Genomic DNA, 18,037 nt, shown 5'->3' with positions numbered 1-18,037 from the left:
GTAAGAGAAACAGACAATTCGTTTTAGACCACACTGGGCAGGATCATTCACATTCAGAAAATCCCAAAGAACGAATAATATTTTCAAGCACTTATTGCTGCACCAACTAAATTGAAGTCATATTATCTTAGGAAGTGACTTGGGAGGTATAAGGAGGCCACTCAAAAGATTTCCACGTGTGCCATGGTAACAATAAATCCATAATAAGAACACCACAGCAGGAATGCAACATGTCTGTCTGGAAGGAATGGATGTCATGCCGTTTGCATGATGTTAAATTTAATTGAAAACAAAAGTACAGGGGGGCTGGTGGAGCTCAGTGACTGAGCACATAGTCTGCAGGCAGGCAGTCCCATGTTCAAGACCCTTCATCTCTAGACAGGGCTGAGAAAATACCTCTATCCTAACCCCTGGAGGGTGGCTGCTAATCACTGACGCCAATACTGAGCTTAGAGTGGCTAGATGTAAAAAGAGGACAGAGCTCCTGCACCTTTAATTGCCGAGTCGCTGGTACACACTGCAGAAGACAAAAAGGAGAACCAGCTCCAGTGCTCACTGGTGCAAAACGTACTGTAGCTTAATACATTTCAGAGCAGAAGCACCCCTACAAGAGCTTGAAAAACTTGAGAATTCTTAAAATTCAAAAGCACCCTGTAGCAGTGCAAATAATAATTATTATTATTCTCATAATGGGCTCATTATGTCTTTCCTTCATCATCACTGTGTTGACTGTATTGCCCCCAACCCAGCGTCAATATTAGTACTTTGAATAAACTGGAATGAGGGACTCACTAGACAGGGAAAGGATCCCATTCTCTTACCTTCCACCTCTAAAAACCCATGCCCCAGGTCCCAATGTGGATAGGAGTTGACATTTGCTGCAAGTAACCCTTTACGAACCATTCCAAGCCTTTACCTCAATTTTGCTTTGGGTATACATCAAGCCAGTGATATGGATTATGGAGGAATTGATCTGTCCAAGATCACACTTGTAGGTGAGATAAGTGCCAGTCGCACATTGCTAGGAAGAAAGCAGAGGAGAGATTTAAAAAGTGCCCATCCACACTTAAGAAACCTTAGTTTTCAGGAGTAGCTACATCTCTAGAAGTGAACAGTACCACATTATTCTCCTAATATGCAATTCCATGCAGAATTTCTTGCAAAACAATGATTCCTAATATAAAGCATTTTTATAAGTCGTCACTAAAATATATGCATTCCTATACACACTTTACCCCAGTGTGTGCATTTTTGTAGACATCATTGGGTCAGAAAACTGCACGGCAAAATTCGGAGAAGTGCAAATGGCCGTGTTTCAGTTTGCTTATTGTTTCGGAAGTGAAAATTAGGCAAGTTTTCCTTTAAATGTGAACTGAACTGAATCCCCCCCCCCCCGCCCCACTTGCAGCAGGCTTTGAGACATAATCCTTAGTAAGTGCTCTTATACGGAGACAATCTACCTCAGTCAACTTGACTTGGACCTTTGTGCTTTTCTCCATTTCCATGGGTTGGCACACTGCAGAGGGTACCTAGGAATTGGAGAAAAATCTGTGTTTGTTACCACTGGAAAAAATATGGAAGTTTAAAGTTACTGGACCCGTCTTTTCAATGCATTGCTTGATCATCCTTCACTTGCCCAATGGTGAATTATGTGGGCGACCCCCACCCATTGCTTAGCCACCCGAAAGCTAGCACTAGGGGGTGCTGAGCTTCCACATTTTACACCCGCTAGCTGCCCTTGCCCTGTTGTTTTATATTGTACTTACTGTTCGGATGTTATCCACCTCCCAGGTCAGCCCGGCAGGTAAGGCAGTCGGCACCTTCACGATCACTGACAGCGCAGGAGGTGCGAAAGCACCCAAGGGCCGGTTTGTTAGCTGCGGGAAGGGGAGAGGGAAAAAGGAGAGAGTGACTAAGGCAAGGAGACTCAACAAATTAAACTTCAGGGAATCATGGATCATTGCATTGCAGAGTTGGAAGGGACCCTGAGGATCCTCTAGCCCAGTGGTTCCCAATTGGTGGGGTCCCTCGCACCATTCACATTAACAAAAACCACCATAGAGATATCAAAAATTTCAAAAGTAGGGGGTCCCACAGTACTTAGGGAGCAGTGGTGAATGCAGTATAAGGCAGCTCCTTCTATCCAAGACAGACTAAGAGACCCTCTAGATCAGCACCGTCTACTTCAATTAGCAGATTCAGTTTAGGGAAGCGTCATACGTAGCTCAGTGGTAGAGCATCTTCCCTGCAGGCAGGTCTAATCGCCAGCATCTTCGTGTAGTGCTGAGACTGAACACTGCCTGAAACCCTGGAGAGCTGCTGCCAGTCAGTGCAGACAATATCAGGTAAGATGGGCCAGTGGTCTGATTCAGTAAAAGGCAGAATCCCATGCTCCTGTGTTCCAGAGACCCTCTAGGTCCCAGCAGGGCTGCCCAGGTCAGGGCGGCAAAGCCAAGTTAGTCTCTTGCAGCAAGAACGACATCGGTCTGTACATTGTACATTTAAAGCACATGGCTTCCGTGCAAAGAATCCTGTGAACTGTAGTTTGTTAAGAGTGCTGAGAACTGTAGTTCAGTGAGGGGTAAACCACAGTTCCCAGGATTCTTTGGGGAAGCCGCATGCTTTAAGTGTATTGTGTGTACCCACTCACAAATGTATTATGGCATGAGCTTTTGTGAACTCTTTTTTGTGTAGTTAGTAGTCTCACTCACTTCATACGAGTGTGTCACCGTCTTATTTTCTTGGCATTGGGAAGTGAAGTTCACATAGTGGCTGGATGTTTCTGACCTGCATGGGAGAAAAAGTAGAGATGAGGGAGGTGAAGAACGGAGGCAGGGAGCCCAACCCCAAGGAGCACAATTGCTGCAGCCAGTAACCCTACAATGGTGGCAGCGAACTCAGCAAGGCGCCACCGGGTGTTTCTCATTGTTACCACAACCCCTCTGTGCCCACATTGCTGGCCCCACAAAAGTCTCAGTCCACCTACACTACTAGCTAGGGGGCAGAAAAGGAGCCTGATCTTCTTGTTACCAAGAAGAGATGTTTTATCTTCAACTGTCGTAGTGGCCAGACACGGTGCGAATGCAGTTTAATGTGCATATTTTTGTGACGTAAATCACAGCTGTGTGAGCAGCCCCGGAAGGGGTGGGGAAACTTAAATATGGAGAAATAAACAAACTGAGGGAGTAGATTAAATTATTTTGATTGGGAAGATGGTGTGGAGAAAAGAGCTAAAATAACTCTTTCCTCTAAACTCACGTACATACGCATTTGAAAAATCTTGGGAGTCTCCTGTGGCTTCATGTAAATTTGCCAGTTCTATTCATAGATTCCTTGTGTATTGTGTACTTTACCTCTTAGACCCTGCATTCACAGAGACAGCAAAGGATGTAATACTTAAATGTCTGGGCCACCACCAGAACCACCAAATCCCCCCACATAAAAAAAATATGATGTCAGGGAGGAAGAATCTGGCCAAGTCTTCTACAAAGCACAGTTTTCTATGTGGAGGGATTTCTCCCCTCCCATATAGAAACACACACACACCCCACACACAAAGCTGGAATGTTCAGGATGCTGGATTCTGCCCCCAGTACCAAATTCTAGGCTTGCACATCACTGACATGGAATCACAGCATACCCCCAGCCCTGGTTACAATTCTCAAGCTCTTCCCTCAGCCTGAGCAGTCAGATGAGAAGGGAAAACAACAACTTGTCTCTTACTCCTTGACAATGATGTTGATGGGGTACAGGACAGGGATGGTGTGACTGGCCCCGGTGTCAAGAGTCTCATTCACGTTGTTGTCGCTACAAGACAGAGACAGACGTCAAGAAAATGCAAAATATCCTTTCACCTGCCACCCCAGAAATGGCCCTGACTTCTGCACCCATACTCAGGCAGGAAATTCTGTAACAAAAACTTGCAAATAACTATTCATCTAGACACCTATGGGTTGTGTTCAAGTATGACTAACTTAGGTGCATTAATTTCAGTGGGAGAAAAAAGTGAGTGGACAGGGCACCTACGCCTTTAAGTTAGGTAGCAGAGGAGAAAGCAGCAGAGGTGTTTTGCATGACATGCTCCCCCTGCTGAAATCCCTTCTTCTACACATCTATTAAAAGGTGGAAGGGAGGATACACCTACCTTGTGACATTTGCCTTCATCTCCAAGTAATCTCCCCAGGAGCTGTTGCTGAGGATGCTAAACCTGAGCTGAATTAAAGCCTGCAATGGAGGAGGGAGGAGATCAAAAGTGAGACAATTCATGGCACTTGCTGGCTGCCTGGCTCCCTCCTTCCTTCCCTCTAGAGGGCTGACCCCATCCCCTTTCGTCCCTCTCATGCAGAACAAAGGATCCTCATTGCATCTTGAAATGAAAACTCTAGGAAGAAACAACAGCTTTCTTTTCTTTTCAATCCTATGCTGGTGGATGTCTTAAAGAGGCAGTTTGCTGACAAAATGCAGCCATGAAAGAGAAAACTGCAAAAATTGCGAAGAAAGGAAGATAAAAAATGTGCTTCCTTTCTGATTGGAAGCCACTGCCTGTGCCTTCTCAGCTTTCCCCTTCCCTACGTTTGTTGCAAATGATCTCCCTGAAGCACTCACATCTGCTGCAGCCAGCATCTCCTGCTCTCAAAGTCTCCCCCTTTCCTCCTGCTGCCCTGGCAGGATCCCCCTGAACTCACCGCGCTTCTGCTTGTTATCCTCAGCCCCCATCCCCACACATGCCAAAAAGGTTCAAGTTTCTAAAAAGTCACATATATATCCATCAAGGCACAACAGAAAACTAATTACACTTCTTAAAACTGACAATAAACTACCAACGATATCTTCTTTTCTCGCTTTTTATTAAGCAAACAAAAAACTTCTCATTGTATTTTCTCTAGTTATTGCTTAATTATTTGTTAAGCCAATTCATTGTTCCTAAACTTCATTCTTTACTGAAAAAGCTATCCAGAGAGCGTATGTTAACCCTCTTTCCTCTTTCCACCACCCTTTGAGGTCAGTCAGGCTGAGAGACTGTGACTGGCCCAAGGTTGCCCAGGGAGTTTCATGGCTGAGCAGGGAAGGAGTGCCAGGTGTCAGTGTCACCACATGCTCACCTTAGTATTGCTCTTGAAGACAGGATGGCTGATGTTGCAAGAGAGACCCTTGAGGTGCTGGCTATCCAGTAGCCCATCGCAGCTCATGACAAGCAGAGTGTTGGACTGCGAGAAGAGAAAGGGTGGAGCAAGTTCAGGGTTGATGTCAACATCTGGCAGCCTTGGGTTGCTAACACTTGGCCTAGTTAGCATCCCTTTTGTTGTTGTTGTTGTTGAAAAAATGGCCCAGCATGCTGAGCCCAGTGTCATGTTAATTTCTCAACATAGTGTCATTCCAGGGACTTGTGATAAGTCAAAGCTAGCCTTAGCCACCAGGTGCTGCTTGTAGCAGAGCTTAGAGTACTGCTGCCTGTGAAGTCCAAGCTTCACACGATAGGACTCTTTGCCTCCAGTGGGGCAGGCTAAGCTCTTTTAGTCTGTGGCCCTCAAGGCCTTTTTGGGTGGCTCTCTGCAACATTTGAAACCCCCAAGCCCTTGCACTGCCTTCCCAAAGTGGGTAAGCAAGGGTAAGGGTCCAGCCTCCTTCCCAAAGCCTAGTTAGTGCTTTGTCAGCTTTGGAAGGAGTTGGGAGGGCTCTAAGAACTTGCCAGAGCCTCACACCTCCTTCCCAAAGCCTAGCACCTTGGTTAGGTGGCTTTGGGAAGGCAGCGCAAAGGCGGTGTGTGTGTGTGTGTGTGTGTGTGTGTCAATTTTTGGCTTCGCTCCTCTCCCCGCATGTGCAACAAGGCAGTGTGTGGTCTGTGGGTTCCATTTTGAAGTTCTCTTGCAGCTCGCTTGGTGTGAAAGTTGAGGACTCCCCTTGGGAGGGAGCTAAGTGCATTTCCATTAAGGTCCTGGGCTGGGAAGAGAACGATTTAAGCATCTGTGCCCACCATAGCACTTCATCTTCTTGTTTCATTCTTTTCGTAACTGCTGCCAAAAATGCGGGGGAAAGGGTTTGGGCGTGTGATCTGACCAGGCTCTAGGAAGCCTTCACATCTGAAGCCAGCCCCAATCCAGTTCCAGTGCCCCTTTTGCAGAGGGAATACCGGTACCTACCACCCAAGCTTTGCGAAAGGAGAGGCCTGGTATGTGAGGCACGTGGAGGGTCACGGAGTAGGCATCCTCTTTGCGGTTCTCCAGCTCCAAGCTCATGTCCAAGTCTCTTCCAGGGAACACAACCAGCTCCTGAGACCTGATCAAGAGGATGTTGGGTAGACAAGCTGATTAGCAGGCCTTGGTTCCTGAGTCTGGGAGGTGGGACTGTTGAATGTGCTAGGAAACTGGTGTAGCCTTTGAGTCTCAGTTCCGCCCAAAACTCACAACAGAGTCGCAAGGCCGCCTTCACCATCCAGCTGCCCACTAAACAGTTACAGCCAAAAGCATTGAGAGGACGCTGGGTTGGTGAAGGCTGCCATAGGGCATACCTACATAAAGCTGACACAAAACAGGGAATCTTGGGAGGTGTAATACTATGATGGGAAAAAGAACTAAAGATCTCTGAGACCATTCTTAGCAGCCTCACCAAATTAAGTCCCAGCATTCTTTGGCAGAAGCCACAGTGTTAAATGTAGCATAAAATCAAGGTAAGCTTTATATTTACTGCTATAAGCTTTGTAAAATAATATTGTTGGAAACTAAAGCAGAGGACAAAGTTCACAGAACACCGTGCAAGTCTTGCTACAGTTCTCAAAATGGCCACTGCTCTAGATTTAAATGGTGTTCTCCAGAATGGCTTCCCTCCCTGCAACACAGTCAAGGAATACTTTGGTTCCCAGAGACATTACAATTTTGTAGTCTAGCTATACCAAGCACAGTACGCTCTCAACCTCAGCCCCTATCTACAATCCTTTAAAGCAGTGTTTCCCAACCTTTGGTCTTTGGCAGTTTTTGGACCACAGTTCCCATCATCCATGACCACTGGTCTTCCTAGCAAGGAATGATGGGAGTTGTAGTCCAAAAACAGCTGGAAACCCAAGGTTGGGAAATGCTGCTTTAAAGCAGAAGTGACCAATCTGTTGCCCTCCAAGTGTTGTTGGACTCCTATTCCCATCAGTCCCCAGCTAGGACAGCCAATGCTCAATGCTGACAGGAGAACCACTATTGGAAGGACTGCTGTTATAATGTATATGAATTTAAAACTCTCAGCATTTAAAATATGCTGGCATATATGCTAAGACTTATTATTGCAAAAATTCAGACCTGTCCTCCCTCTACCACTTTTAATTTGTTTTCCTACACTAAAAGCACCAGTGACTGTTAGCATCAAGGATGTTCAACATACCCTGAATTGTGAAAGGAGAGTTTCAGGTCAGCATGACACACCTGGTCTTCCCCGCAGTGCTTGTCAAAAGGAATCTAACATGTGAGCCAAGAATATTAGAACAGTTAATATGCAACATCTTCTGAACAAGCTACCTCTTCCTGCTGAAAACAGCTAGGCTCTGCCCCGTTCCCAGATCTCCTGCCTGCTGGCTCCAAACCATGGGATCCCATACATTTCCCTCCCCCTTTAGCTCTAGCTACTGGGAACAGATAAAGCTGTTTTCATGTGTGTTCTTATGCAGAAGAGTTTGTACTTCGTTCTGCACATCCGAAAGAACAACCTCCACTGCATGCTGCAGGCATCAGTCTCAATTTTGCTTTATGTGCCCAGTTCCTTCACCCAAACCCATTAAATCCCATTTCCTTCCCTGAGAATCTGGGGTCAAGACAAGACTTGCCCACCCCACCCCCGGGTCTATTGGTCCTTTCACACTGGTTTTTTGTTTCGCTTCATCGCCAACAAGTCGTTGGTTGTGTGTAGCCAGCTTAAAATGAAGCTACGGCTGTGTACACACACCACCACTGGCTATGGCTCCTGTGCACTCTCACTACAGATGTCTGAAGCTGAGTGCCCATGACATTAGCCACAGTCCCTCAGTATCCTGTAGCTTCATGGGAAATACTGCTGTTTGGTGCATGTTCCCCTCAAGCCAGCTCCCATCCAATTTGAAAACCGTAAGCGGCGGTTAGGCTGGGGCATGAGCATTTCAGACAGCCGTTGCACATGTGCAAATGACAACACATGCGCAGATGGCAGCTTCGTTGGATTGGAGCCAGGAGGCTGCAAGCATAGCGAAAGTCATCAGCTAATGTGCATCAGGTGAAGACATCACTTTCCCCTGTTTGCTGTACACAGCAGCATAAAAATAGGGACTTGAAGCACTGTGGGTGGGGGGGAAATGGCTCCACCGTGTTTCAAGCAGCTAATGCGTACACAGCCTAAGTTTTTCCCAATTTGGATCTAAGTATCCATGAAGGATGGCCACAAAACCTCCCGTCCCACTGTCAAACAGCTCTTACACACCATTCCACTTTATTAAGTTTTCTGCAACGCTTCCCGAATGGAATTGCATTACAGTGGTACCTCGGGTTAAGTACTTAATTTGTTCCGGAGGTCCGTTCTTAACCTGAAACTGTTCTTAACCCAAAGCACCACTTTAACTAATAGGGCCTCCTGCTGCCGCTGCGCCGCCGGAGCATGATTTCTGTTCTCATCCTGAAGCAAAGTTCTTAACCTGAGGTAATATTACTGGGTTAGCAGAGTCTGTAACCTGAAGCATATGTAACCTGAAGTGTATGTAACCCGAGGTACCACTGTATTGCCATTTGGAAGGACACTCTTGCACTATAGTGTAACAGAAGCAGGACAAAGACGACAACAACAACACCCTGAAAACATTTGCGTCACAAAAAGTTACAGGATTTCAGCTGGAATCCACAGGACATGCGCTGACTGGAAATGAAAAACTGATCCCAATTTTTTTTTTGTAGGTGCAAACCAGGATGGTGTCTAACCGCCCCATTACGATCATGACCATGAATCATTGTGAATGCAGACTAAAAAGGCCACCTGGATGGTCCCTGTAATCCTACTTTCAAAGTATCAGGAGTCCTCTCACCTCCACCGTCACTGCGTTACTTAGGGGGTTCAGAACAGGTCTAGGGTGTCCATTGCTAGGGTTGTTGTCAGGCCCAAGAGAGAAGTTCATAAAGAGCTTGATAGGCGATATGTAATCCTCAATGCAGCTCTGAAAAAGAATGGAGGCACCCTTACAGATATTGAAGCCAGAACTCTCATAAGAGGGGTTCTTGGGCACCCACCCCAGAAGCAGCCGCATCTTCAGCAAGACGCAATAGAAGCCTGTGTGGACAGCTGCCATATCTCACCCCAGGTGAAGCTTCATGGAAATGAGGACAACCCTCCATTTACCTTGAAGAGAATGCTCTCCTGTATGCACACTTCTCCCAGAGAGAGTTCCTTCACCCCATCTGTGACTTTCGTGCCATTCTTAAACACTCCTCGGTGCCTCATCCTGTTCCGGTCGATCTCGAAGCGGAAGGAGAGCTTGGGAGAGAGGGGTCCTGGAGGGAAAACGGGAGAGAGATTATGCATATAAAGGGATGGTGCACTGATGACAAAAGACAGCCAACACTCTTAAGTGGAAGGGTAGCAGGATGTAGACCACCTGGAGGAAATATTGGGGGAGATGGGGTAGGGTGCTATTTTATGCCAAGATCCTTGTTTTGTCAGAAGTAATTCCTGTCCAGCAAGAACCCACCGCAAAGTTAATTAGTAGCTGCCTCCTTGCCGCTGCTGCCTCTGTTTCTTGTTTGGTACAGTAGCATCATTGCTCATTATTGACCTTTGATTGTTTTGTAATAATTCAGTTCCTGATCCAAATAGTGTGGTTCCCCCAACCCCAATTCCCTTCATATTTTTCTTATTTTCATTTTTCTTTCAGAGGGAAATAGTGCTATTTAAAAAATAAAAACAATCAGTGTACCAGTAATTGAAGACCCCTGCTGAAAGGAACTGCAAGTCGAGTTATGGGGCTATTCATCAAGAATGCTCCTGTTGCACTGAACAGAAAGCACTGAAAAGAGCACAAGTAGCGAAGAGGATGCTTTGAAATCAAGGCACAGCAGTTCTTAAAGGCCTTGCAGTGCTCTGCCAGTCAAACAGCAGAGCAAACTGGTCCTTTTTTTATGACACCTGTCTGTCTCAAGAGACAATGGAGTGGGCCTCCGGGGATGAAGTCCATTGCATTAGCAGCATCAAAATGACCTCCCTGGAGCATAAGTCTGGGCAGTATGTATGGAGGTCCTGGGCTGCCCAGACAAGACCCCCTCTTGGCCTCGCTGATGTGGTCCAAAGGAAACACCAGCTTGGCAGCAGGAGTTGCCAGAAGGAGGTATACAAGGTGCTGTCTGTTTTAGGGACTCCACTCTGGATTTGTGTAGGGTTTACTCCTTAGCCTTAGGCTCAGTGTTTTCCTTCTCCTAATTGGGCTACCTTCCCAGGTTGATGAGTCCCATCTGCCCCTCACTTCCCTCCACAGCACATGCAAAAACCACCTTCCTGACAACAGGACCCACTGTTAGTCTCATCCTCTCCATCCGCTGGAGCCTGTCTTTGCATGCAAGGGAAGTAAACTGCTACTGCAGTTGCAAATTTTAAGTGGAACAATAATCACTACCAATTGGTCTGGAAAAAACGAGAGGACAACACAGAAAACGCTGGGATGCAATGGCTTAGTGAGGCTGTTGTCTGAATTTTGTATAAAAGGTGAGCGAGGTGAACAAAAGGTACCAATTTCAGACAGAACAGGTAGTGTGGAATAAGTGGGATACTTTTTGGGGAAAGGGAGCTACTGGGCAGCCCCCAGGTCAGTCCTCTATGCTGCAGAAGTGAGTGATGAATCCTCCCCTGGACAGCAGGATTAGGCTCAAGGCAAGGTCCACGATTCCATGGTAATCCTCACCTTGGTAGTGCTTGGTGGCCAAGCTAGTGCTGAAGCAGATGCTGAGGTCGACCACCAGATTCTTCCAGGTGCTGGCATCACCCAGACACTCCACATCTTCCCGTGGGATTTCCTTGGGCGAGGAGTGCACCTTTGTCACCACGGTAATGATAGGTCTGGAGCTGCAGGAACCAGAGATGGCAACTTGGGTTGTTGTTTCATTTAAGAGAAATGTTTGTGTCCTGGCTTTGGGGCCCCCAAGGTGAGGACAGTCATTAGATTTGGAGCAAGGGGTCACCAGCATGCTGATGATGAACCCCCGCCAGCTCTGCAACATCTGAATCAGGGTAGATGATGCATGTCCTAAACTGGTACCTGGATGGGGGTAAATAAACTGCAAATGAATTCAGTGGGGACTGAGCCCTATTTTCCTCATAGAGCAACTATTCCCAGAGTGGTTTTAACAATCAGTTCCTCTTCCGAGGGAACTCTGATAATTGTAGCTTTGTGAGGGGAATAGGAGTCTCCTAACAAATCTCAGAACCCTTAACAAACTACATTTCCCAGGCGTCTCTGGCTCTGACATGGTGTTAGATTGAAGGCAACAGCTTGCCTCTGACAGAAAATGAAAAAGCTAAACTGATTACTGATTGGATGCCTTAGCCACAAACTCATTAGACTCCCCAGCTGACCTCTGGGAGAGCGCAGGAGTCTTGGTTCTCGCAGAGCCACTCACCGAAGCACCACAACGTTTCCCAGAGCTCCCACTGCAATGTCGGTGAGGCCATCTCCATTGAGGTCCCTCTTTCCATGGATAGACTGTCCAAAGAAGACCAAGCCAGGAGAAATTCTGGCTCCTGAAATTCTCTGTGGGAGAGAAATGCTACTGGCTAGAATGATGCAAAGAGGCAATGTGACCATTCAGGAGGACGAACAGATCAAATACAAGCCAAAAGAAATTGCGCTTCTTCCTACAACTTAATGACTGGTGCTAATTTGTATGAGTTTTTGGCATCAGCTAAAGCAGGGCTGGGAGAACTTGGACCTCCCACACCCTGCACAGCTGAAGTATGACAGTTCACTAACCTGGCATTGCAGTATGCCAAATTCAAAGTGGGCAAATTCAAAGAGGCTTCCCAACCCCGATCTTGAGTGCCGCAGGCTTCCCCACCCCAACTCTTAAGGCTCCCAAGATTCCACACTCTTTCTCCTCCCAATTAAAACCAAGGGCACACATTGCTGTTGTGTGTGTGCACACATACCCTCCCCCCAAAGTTTATTTTTAGAATGTGAAACTTTAAGAATTACTCCAGTTCCATGGTTCTGTGCGAGTCCCTGTTCTGAGAAAGACTCAGAGCATGTAGTGAAAGTAGGAGGAAGGCTCCTTGGTGGGCAGAGGAGCATTTCATTACTAACATTCCTTCATTTCCTGTAGCGGTTCCCTCACCCTCACGGCACATGGGCATGCCAGTTAGTGCTGTAGCCCTCTTTGGTTACCTGGCTGTACTGCATCTGCAGGGTCTTCTTGTGTCCGCTGTAGATGTAGACAGCACCTTTCTCACCATCTTCTGAGGGGGCTCCAATGGCCACATCCATCAGTCCATCCCCACTGATATCTGACAGGTCTGTGATGGCCGCTCCAAACCTGCCCAAGGGGTATCCTGGATCCCCAGTCAGCTCCCCCTGGCGAACAAGAGTACCCTGGAAAGAGAGGTGCCCTTGAAAGGCTGCTGTCTTTCAAAACCACTGATTCTGTGACACAACGCAGGATTCGTGCACAGGTGCACAGGACACACACAGCTCTGCTCACCTGCTTCCAGGTGTACACGTAAACCCGGCCCCCTCTCATCTCTGTGAAATACTGAGGGGCTCCAACAAGGAGGAGGTCTGTTTCCTTATCGCCATCTACGTCCACAGAGCAGAGCGCTGCCCCAAAATATGATCCGATCTGCAAAAGAAGTATTTAAACAGCCAGGGTGAAAGGGGTGGCCCTTGCACAAAGGTTGCCTCAAGATGTGCTTTATAATACTTAAGATTTATACAGCCCGTTCAAAGCACTTTATTTGCATTATCTAGTTGCAATCCTTTCAACAACCCTGTAAGGGAAGTCAGTATTATCATCCTCAAACATACACACATATTGCAGATCAGGGGCCTCAGAGCCTGAGCCTGAGCCTGAGCGCTGCTTGCCTAAGGCCAACTAGTGACCTAGGTGGTTCTCACCATATGACCTGACCCAGACCATGTGATCATCACCTGAGGCCCTTCTGTGTGTGTGTGTCCTACATGAGAGGTCCGGAGGGTGGAAACACGAGGCTGGGCCTTTTCTGCAGCGGCTCCCTATTTGTAGATTGCTCTCCCCAGGGATGTTCGTCAGGCACCTTCATTATACACCTTAAGATGTTCCTCTTCAACCAGGCGTTGGGCTGATTAATATTCTACAGGCTTTTAAATGTGTTTGTGGGAGGGGGAGGGGTTATTATTTTGTTTTGTTTAAACTATTCATTTTGTGCATTTATCCTATATTTTATCCTGTAAACTGCCCTAAGATCTTTGGATGAAGGGCAGCATAAATTTAATTTTTATAACAACAACAACAACAGAAATGCACTTGCTGCCACTTAGCTGACATACAGGGTACAAGGTGCTGCTATTTGGTGTACAAAGCCCTATGCAGCTTGGAACCAAAATATTATTGGAACTAAAATATTCTCTCTCTCTCTCTCTCTCTCTCTCTCTCTCTCTCTCTCTCTCTCTCACATACACACACACACACAATTTCCAATCATTGTGTATTGCAGGATGGCATATACTGCAAATACCACCCAGCCTTTAGTGTGGGAGCTGCTACCCTTTGGCTCTCGCTGCCACTGGGGCTGTGAACACATTACTGGCTTAAAACCTAACCAAGTTGTTCTTTTTCTCAGTTCATGCTGAGGTTGCTTTGGGAATTACACATCGAAATGTATTATTTCATAAGAAACAACAGGATAGATAAAGATTGTGGCTAATGCATGTATACCAGTGGTAGAAGCACAAGGGGCGCAGGATGTGTGTACGCAGCCTCATCAGCTCTGCAAAATGAGGGGACTCTTTTGGTCCTACTGGGGGGGGGGGCATAATCATCCTTTTGCCTCATTCCTGGCATCAAAGTTGACCGGAATGTCCAGACCCTCCTAGCTCTAGGAGCCCTGTTTTCTTCACCTGCTGCCCTGGAATGTCCTGCTTTAATGTCCAATTGGTTGTGCTGGAGTTGACCTCAAATATGAGGACTCTTCCCACATGTTGATATCGAGGGGCACCAGCAGCATAGAGCTCTCTCTGTTGATGCTGTAGAAATTTCAGTGCATATCCTGAAAAGAGAAGAAGAGAAGAGAAGAGAAGAGAAGAGAAGAACCATCAGGTGGCGATACCAAAGGAAAAGAAGGTGTAGACTAGGTGCATTTCTACACAACACACACACTTTGCCCTGTGTTTTGCAACACAGAGATTTAGAAACTTGCTAAGAGCTCTCAGAAACTTAAGTTCAGAGCAAGCCCAGCATCTCTAACCACCCCAGCTCTGGATGGTCAAGTCTTGCTTTCAAGGTGCAAAAACGCAATGAAGCTTTCTCCCCTATCAGATCCATGAATCTTGTGGAAGATGGGAGAAAGCGAGCTTCTTTAGGCCCCCTGTAATCAGAGAGGGGGCCAAGAGCCTCAGAGGAAAAGGAAAAAGGTAAAGGTAAAGGTAAAGGTACCCCTGCCCGTACAGGCCAGTCTTGACAGACTCTGGGGTTGTGCGCCCATCTCACTTAAGAGGCCAGGGGCCAGCGCTGTCCGGAGACACTTCCGGATCACGTGGCCAGCGTGACATCGCTGCTCTGGCCAGAGCCAGAGCCGCACACGGAAACGCCGTTTACCTTCCCGCTGGTAAGCGGTCCCTATTTATCTACTTGCACCCGGAGGTGCTTTCGAACTGCTAGGTTGGCAGGCGCTGGGACCGAGCAGCGGGAGCGCACCCCGCCGCAGGGATTCGAACCGCCGACCTTTCGATCGGCAAGCCCTAGGCGCTGAGGCTTTAACCCACAGCGCCACCTGCGTCCCCTCAGAGGAAAAGGAACCCGTTGTCAAAAGGCACTCCCCCCCCCCCAGCTGAGGCCAGACTATATTTGGGGGAGGGGATATGAACAAATTCCTATGCCCCACAAATAACCCAGAGACGCATTTTAAATGAAAGCACACATTCTACTCATGTAAAAACACCAGGCAGGCCCCACAAATAACCTAGAGATAACATTTTAAATAAAAGGACACATTCTACATTTCTACTCATGTAAAAACACGCTGATTCCGGGACCATCAGCGGGCTGGATTTAGAAGGCGATTGGGCCAGATCCGGCCCCCAGGCCTTAGTTTGCCTACCCATGGATTAACCCTTAGGTATCGGTAAAAGCCCAAGGCATCCTACTATTATGAGTTGGGGTGGGGTGGGGTGGAGTCAGTCTGCAGCAAGTTCAATGGGAGAGTTACTGCTGTGAGCCCCTCCACCCTTCCTTCAAGTTGTATATACATGTAAATAAAGTTATATATCTTAAAGACACCACAGTCTCTACTGAGCTTCATTCCAAGGAGACCAAACCCTGAGTAAATTCTGGGAACCTCTAGAGTCTCTTACTGCTTAGAGATCAGGATGGTGCGTAACACTGCACTGATGTGCAAGTTACGCTGTCACCGTTGTAACTGCATTTCGCATTTCTGGTTGGTCTTAATTGATAATTTTACAAATACCAAAACCCACAATTGTCTACAACAGGGAGGGGAAATCTCTGCCCCCCCACAGACTTAATTAGGCCTGGCAGGAGCCCTAATTTGGCCCGTGCGGCAGTTCCCCCACCCCAAACCCCGCTCTCCTGCTCTGCTCCGTCACATGTGACATCAGCCAGGAGGCAGGTGAAGGCGTGGCCTTCACTTTCATGTGTGTTTCAATAAGAAATGCACTTAGAAGGCACAGCTGGAAGGTTGGCGGCCTTCTCTTTCCCCCACCGCTGGACTACCTTGGAGGAAGGTCAGGTTGGCTGCCAACTCTATGCAGGAAAAATAACTGTCCATAGGCAAGATAGCTATATACAGCCCTGTTCAGATAAACAAACAAAAAACCCCACACAACACATATGTGCTCAGTACACAGAGCTGGAAAATAAAGGCCCAATTAATGGGGGAGATGGTGCAGAGACCCAGAGAAAGGAAGGCCTTCTCTACTCACCCAGGTAGGCGCCTTCCATCTCCTTCCTGACTGATGGAGTCGTGATGAACTTTTCACCGGCCAAACCCTTCTGCTGTTCTAGCAGGCCCCCTGCCCAGTTGTCAGCACCCACAGCACCCAAGACCACCCGACCCTGCCATATGGGAGAGAGACATGGAGAGAAAAAGGAAGAAAGAAACAATTTCAATATCAATGCTTAGGAGACAAGTTTTCAGCAAGGCTTCTAAGCAGAGATTTTTTATCCCATTCATCATCTGTACTGGATTTAGAATATGCCGCTCTTTTTAATTGTTAATATATAAGCAACTATTTTATTTTATGCTTTTTAACATATTGCAAAATGGCTTTGAGATGCTTTGCAGGAAGCCATTCAGAAATGGAAATGGAAATAAATAATGGCACCGGACATTACCCTGCAGGCTGCAAACCCTACATGCGTTTGCCAGGGAGTGATCTCCCAATGAGCTCAGTAGGACCTACTGCTGAGCAGGTACCTACAAAAAGATTTCTTTTAATTTATTTGTTCCAGAAGTTTACGCTCCACTTTTCAAAGCAGATTACACCAAGAGGCACTGCATTCCACAGTTCTGGCTCACCTGGGATATGTCAGCACTGAGTCCACTCGATGACAACTCCAGGTGGAACGAGCCAGTATCACTGGTACCTGTAATGTACACAGATTGGGTGGGGTAAGTGGGGGAGACAGAGAGATGTATTTGTATAAACCTCCCACCGCAGATGGGGCTGAAATTCAGCTGCTTCAACTAAGGATCTGCAAACCATTCTGCTTGTCCCATTCTTTCTAAGAACAGGTTTTCCCTTTCCCTCCCTGCTTCCCCCCATAAAACCCACTCTTTAGTGCTAAATCAGTACAAACAGCAATCTGCCAAAAAACCCACCAATGGCCACTTGTTCCAATTCAGCACTGGACTGTGGGCTTTCCTTGGGGAAAGTGGCAAGGCAAATGGAAGTGTGGATGAGCCCTGAGAAAGTACAACTATGGAGTACAGGAAACTGAGTGGTGGAATTGTGAACAGGTGACCGAATTTAGTAAATAATGACTGAACTTCACCACCACTGCATGCAGATGGTGAGTGGGGCCCTCTGAGCATGGTCAGAGTACACTCACCTCACTGCCAGGTTACCCCAGCAAGTGCGCAAGCAAAATGAGTGAACAGGGTGGCTTCTAGTTCAGAGGGTCCATCTGTCTTTTGGACAGGTTGGTGGCCTGCAACCTCACTTCCCAAAATTAATCTCTGCCACCAGGTGATGCCCACAGGATCTTTTCCACAGATATGCCCATATGGTTCATGGGACCACCTGAACCAATCCCTGAGGGTATGTGCTGAACAGCTGTACCACAGGGGGGTGGCCCCAAGAGACAGTGCCGGGTTTACACACAAGCAAAGTAAATTACAGTTCAGGGTCTCAGATATGTGGCCTCTAAATACCAGAACAAAAAACAAAAAATCTGTATTTCAAGTTGTACATAATTGGTTAAAAATAAAAGAACAAAACCCATTTCTTTTTGGTAATGCTATAGAGCCTTTTAAATTTGATACAGGGCCGCAGCGTGTCTTAATCTGGCCTTGCCCACAAAAGTTCCAGATTGACCAGTACTCTGCTGGTGAGCTTTGGGTGCTTGTTAAGATATCGTTTTGAAAGACAGGGTTCCCTACCATTCCCTCTTCTCCATCCCATCCAACCCAACCCAACAAGTGACTAATCCATGAACCCAAATAAACACCTTCAATCGCATAGATCTTAGACTGGAGGTCGTTGAAGCTGCCTCTGAGCTCCTCAAAAGTGGCCAGCACCTTCACAAACTGGTCTGTGGGTTCTGAGGCAATTTCCCGGAGATTATCCTGAGCTTCTTCGGTGTTAAAATAATGCCCAATCTGGAGAGACAAGGAAGGACCAGATGAG

At 47.1% G+C, this 18,037-nt stretch overlaps 1 protein-coding gene across 2 annotated transcripts in view; it reads right to left on the bottom strand.

Moving 5' to 3' along the window:
* The window catches only part of ITGAL (integrin subunit alpha L), a 44,292-nt gene that overhangs the window by 4,888 nt on the left and 21,367 nt on the right, over positions 1-18,037 (bottom strand). For both annotated transcript variants that reach the window (XM_079951337.1, XM_079951338.1), the window contains 19 exons: positions 17,859-18,009; positions 16,708-16,775; positions 16,112-16,244; positions 14,072-14,220; positions 12,678-12,815; positions 12,365-12,568; positions 11,604-11,734; positions 10,889-11,049; positions 9,337-9,488; positions 9,026-9,154; positions 7,366-7,439; positions 6,141-6,276; positions 5,103-5,207; positions 4,145-4,224; positions 3,724-3,807; positions 2,712-2,787; positions 1,767-1,877; positions 1,461-1,529; positions 917-1,021 (listed from right to left, as the gene is read on the bottom strand). In XM_079951337.1, coding sequence (XP_079807463.1) covers positions 917-1,021; positions 1,461-1,529; positions 1,767-1,877; positions 2,712-2,787; positions 3,724-3,807; positions 4,145-4,224; positions 5,103-5,207; positions 6,141-6,276; positions 7,366-7,439; positions 9,026-9,154; positions 9,337-9,488; positions 10,889-11,049; positions 11,604-11,734; positions 12,365-12,568; positions 12,678-12,815; positions 14,072-14,220; positions 16,112-16,244; positions 16,708-16,775; positions 17,859-18,009 — 2,256 coding nt within the window. The remainder of the gene's footprint in view (positions 1-916; positions 1,022-1,460; positions 1,530-1,766; positions 1,878-2,711; positions 2,788-3,723; positions 3,808-4,144; positions 4,225-5,102; positions 5,208-6,140; positions 6,277-7,365; positions 7,440-9,025; positions 9,155-9,336; positions 9,489-10,888; positions 11,050-11,603; positions 11,735-12,364; positions 12,569-12,677; positions 12,816-14,071; positions 14,221-16,111; positions 16,245-16,707; positions 16,776-17,858; positions 18,010-18,037) is intronic.

Source organism: Podarcis cretensis, assembly GCF_951804945.1.
Source record: "Podarcis cretensis genome assembly, chromosome: 13".
NCBI classification, from domain to species: Eukaryota; Metazoa; Chordata; class Lepidosauria; order Squamata; family Lacertidae; genus Podarcis; species Podarcis cretensis.
This window is presented reverse-complemented; position numbering and strand designations above follow the sequence as displayed.